The sequence below is a fragment of the Limulus polyphemus genome, unplaced genomic scaffold, assembly GCF_000517525.1.
Source record: "Limulus polyphemus unplaced genomic scaffold, Limulus_polyphemus-2.1.2 Scaffold6028, whole genome shotgun sequence".
Classification (NCBI taxonomy): Eukaryota; Metazoa; Arthropoda; class Merostomata; order Xiphosura; family Limulidae; genus Limulus; species Limulus polyphemus.
The window spans coordinates 3,096-6,429 of record NW_013671638.1 but is presented as its reverse complement, the minus strand read 5'-3'; the positions used below and the strand labels follow the sequence as shown (position 1 = coordinate 6,429).

Genomic DNA, 3,334 nt, shown 5'->3' with positions numbered 1-3,334 from the left:
TTACAAAACAAACAAACTGAACGTAGTCTCTTATGTAGTCTGTTTAAACAAGTGAGCAACCATTAACAAAACTATAAGACACACATAGAAACTTACTTTCCTTATTGTAGCACAAACGCTGTTCCGATCTTCAGTTCACATAATAGTTAAATCACTCTTGTTTGTGCTCCAAAAAATAGGGCGATATCATGACTAAAAGCATCTCACGCTAATAATTTGTCAAAAAAAAGTTCAGTTTTAAGCTTACGGTTCCGAGTCTCCCTTTGGTCAAACTTGTGAACTAAACAACCAACGACTGCTGAATTGATCTCTTATCCCCTCCCTTCTCCCCCTCCTTGCTAACGAAATCAGGATCTATTCGTAGACTGTAAAAAAAAATAAAAAAAAAAAAAGAAAAGCCGGACAAAACCGGCTGATTCCGGACGAATTTATATTCGACACGTTTACTTCCGTGTGCTACCATTATGTTTCCCGTGTGGTGAAGAAAAAAATTTGATTTTTTTTTTAAATTAATAAATACTATAAATATTCTGGGGTTTGAGTAGCAGAGCACGAGAAACTCGCCAACCAATCTCCTGGGTGGTTATAAGGAATTTGAAAAGAAAAATATGGAAATCGTAAGTATACATCGTTCATTTGACTAGACCAGGGCCTAAAAGAGGGTCCAAGTTCTCTGAGATAGAGAGAAAAGTTATTAATGTGACGAAATGAATGAAAGATGACGGTATAAAATGTAGTAGTTAGATTGGTATTTAACGTGTACAATGTTTAGTTTTGTTTTTTAGGCTTAGCTGTTTAAATGAAATTTACTGGCATTTATAGTTATGAGTAAGAGATGCAAACGAGAACCCTTGGGGGGGGGGAAGTATGATTCTGTTCTCGCTGAATATCGTGGAGAATGAAGTTTTAAAATTCAAATTTAAAAATAATAATGAGTTATTCTTGTTTTCTATTACAAAACGCATTGGTTTACCTACTATTGTCCTTTCTGAATTATTGTCCCTTCTGAGTTATTAAGGATTAAGTAAACCAATGAGTTTTGTAATAGAAAACAAAATAAATCAGAAAGGACAAAAATTAGAAGGGACAATAGTAGGATTAAGTAAACCAATGAGTTTTGTAATAGAAAACAAGGATAACTCAGAAGGGACAATAATTCAGAAGGGACAATAGTAGGATTAAGTAAACCAATGAGTTTTGTAATAGAAAACAAGAATAACTCAGAAGGGACAATAATTCAGAAGGGACAATAGTAGGATTAAGTAAACCAATGAGTTTTGTAATAGAAAACAAGAATAACTCAGAAGGGACAATAATTCAGAAGGGACAATAGTAGAATTAAGTAAACCAATGAGTTTTATAATAGAAAACATGAATAACTCAGAAGGGACAATAATTCAGAATGGACAATAGTCAGAAGGGACAATAGTAGGATTAAGTAAACCAATGAGTTTTGTAATAGAAAACAAGAGTTATTCTTGTTTTCTATTACAAAACTCATTGGTTTACTTAATTCTACTATTTTCCCTTCTGAATTATTGTCCCTTCTGATTTATTCTTGTTTTCTATTACAAAACTTATTGGTTTACTTAATCCTACTATTGTCCCTTCTGAATACGTACATCAACGTTTCTTCTCTTCTGTTTCATAGGCTGTATTATTTCTGCTCCTACTCGGAGCAGCCTTCGCTGAAGACAAGAAGGAGGACCTGAAGAAGTCCGAGACTTACGCAGCACCTCACTACGGTGGTGGTTACGGAGGCTATGGTTATGCTCCTCTTCACGGATATGGTGGCTACGGAGGTTATGGCTACGCTCCCCTTCACGGATATGGAGGTTATGGTGGAGGATACGGTGGCTATGGAGCTGGTTATGGTGGAGGATACGGTGGCATTGGAGCTGGTTATGGTGGAGGATACGGTGGCATTGGAGCTGGTTATGGTGGAGGATACGGTGGCTATGGAGCTGGTTATGGTGGAGGATATGGTGGCTATGGAGCTGGTTATGGTGCTCACGGTCAAGGTGGTTATGGAGCACATGCCCTTCATGGAGGATATGGACATGGGCTACATGGTCTTCATAAGTATGCTGGTCACAGAAATCTGGGTGCCTACGGAGCTCATGGTGGTTATGGGGGTGGCTTTAAGGATATTGATTCCTATTCCCGGAACAAAGGGGTGGGGTACGAGAAAGCTTACTCATACGACAAGAAGTCCGGCTTCCATAAGGCTGGTGCTTTACATGGAGCCTACGGATCACAGCAAGGGCTGAGCGACTACGGTGGTCAACATAACTTGGGGGCTTACGGTGGTTATGGGGGCGCTGTACATGGTGCTCGGGGCATCTATGGACACAAAGGCTACGGCGGTTACGGTCGTCTGGGTGTTGGTTACGGAGTTCATGGAGGATTAGGCTATGGCGGTTATGGTCACGGAGGTCTTGGCTATGGTGGTCATGGTCTTGGAGGACTAGGCTATGGCGGATATGGTCACGGAGGTCTCGGCTATGGTGGTTATGGTTATAGAGGTCTTGGCTATGGCGGATATGGTCTCGGGGGATTAGGCTACGGCGGTTATGGTCACCGAGGACTAGGCTATGGTGGTTATGGCGGATATGGTCACTAAAGGCAAAGCTAAGGCCAACAGTAACTTGCAATTATTTCATAAAGAAAATTTTACATGGACGTTAGCTGAAGGCGGAAGGAAGTTGTAATTAATCACCCTTTTTTTTTTATAAGAACTGACGTATTAGAAATACTAATACGCAAGATCTTATGTTAGAAATTATAAGACATTAACCTCAGAAAGGTGTTGTGTTTTTTATTATTAATACTAACGTATTCGTATTCTGTTCCGAGAAATATTGTTAACCGTCCCATGAAAGCATTAAATCTCTAAAGTACTCTCAGAGATGAAATACGAAAAGATTTTCTCAAGATTCTTCTTCTGTTATTGTATTTGTGTTCTGCCTTTGTTAAAACTCGTCACGATCTTCTTCTTCTTCTTTCGGTAAAATGTGTGAAACATTGTGTGTGAAAACACTACTGTAGACTTTCTTCTGCACATCTATACTTGAAAATCTAGTGAAACATTGTGTGTGAAAACACTACTGTAGACTTTCTTCTGCACATCTATACTTGAAAATCTAGTGAAACATTGTGTGTGAAAACACTACTGTAGACTTTCTTCTGCACATCTATACTTGAAAATCTAGTGAAACATTGTGTGAAAACACTACTGTAGACTTTCTTCTGCACATCTATACTTGAAAATCTAGTGAAACATTGTGTGAAAACACTACTGTAGACTTTCTTCTGCACATCTATACTTGAAAAT

At 38.7% G+C, this 3,334-nt stretch overlaps 1 protein-coding gene across 1 annotated transcript; it reads left to right on the top strand.

Annotated features, from left to right (window-relative positions):
* The first annotated feature begins 608 nt into the window (after nt 1-608).
* Nucleotides 609-2,623, top strand: LOC106473267 (glycine-rich cell wall structural protein 1.8-like). Its single transcript, XM_013933952.1, has 2 exons — nt 609-617; nt 1,652-2,623. The coding sequence occupies exons 1-2, from the start codon at nt 609-611 to the stop codon at nt 2,621-2,623; spliced, it is 981 nt and encodes a 326-aa protein (XP_013789406.1).
* The last annotated feature ends 711 nt before the right edge of the window (nt 2,624-3,334 follow it).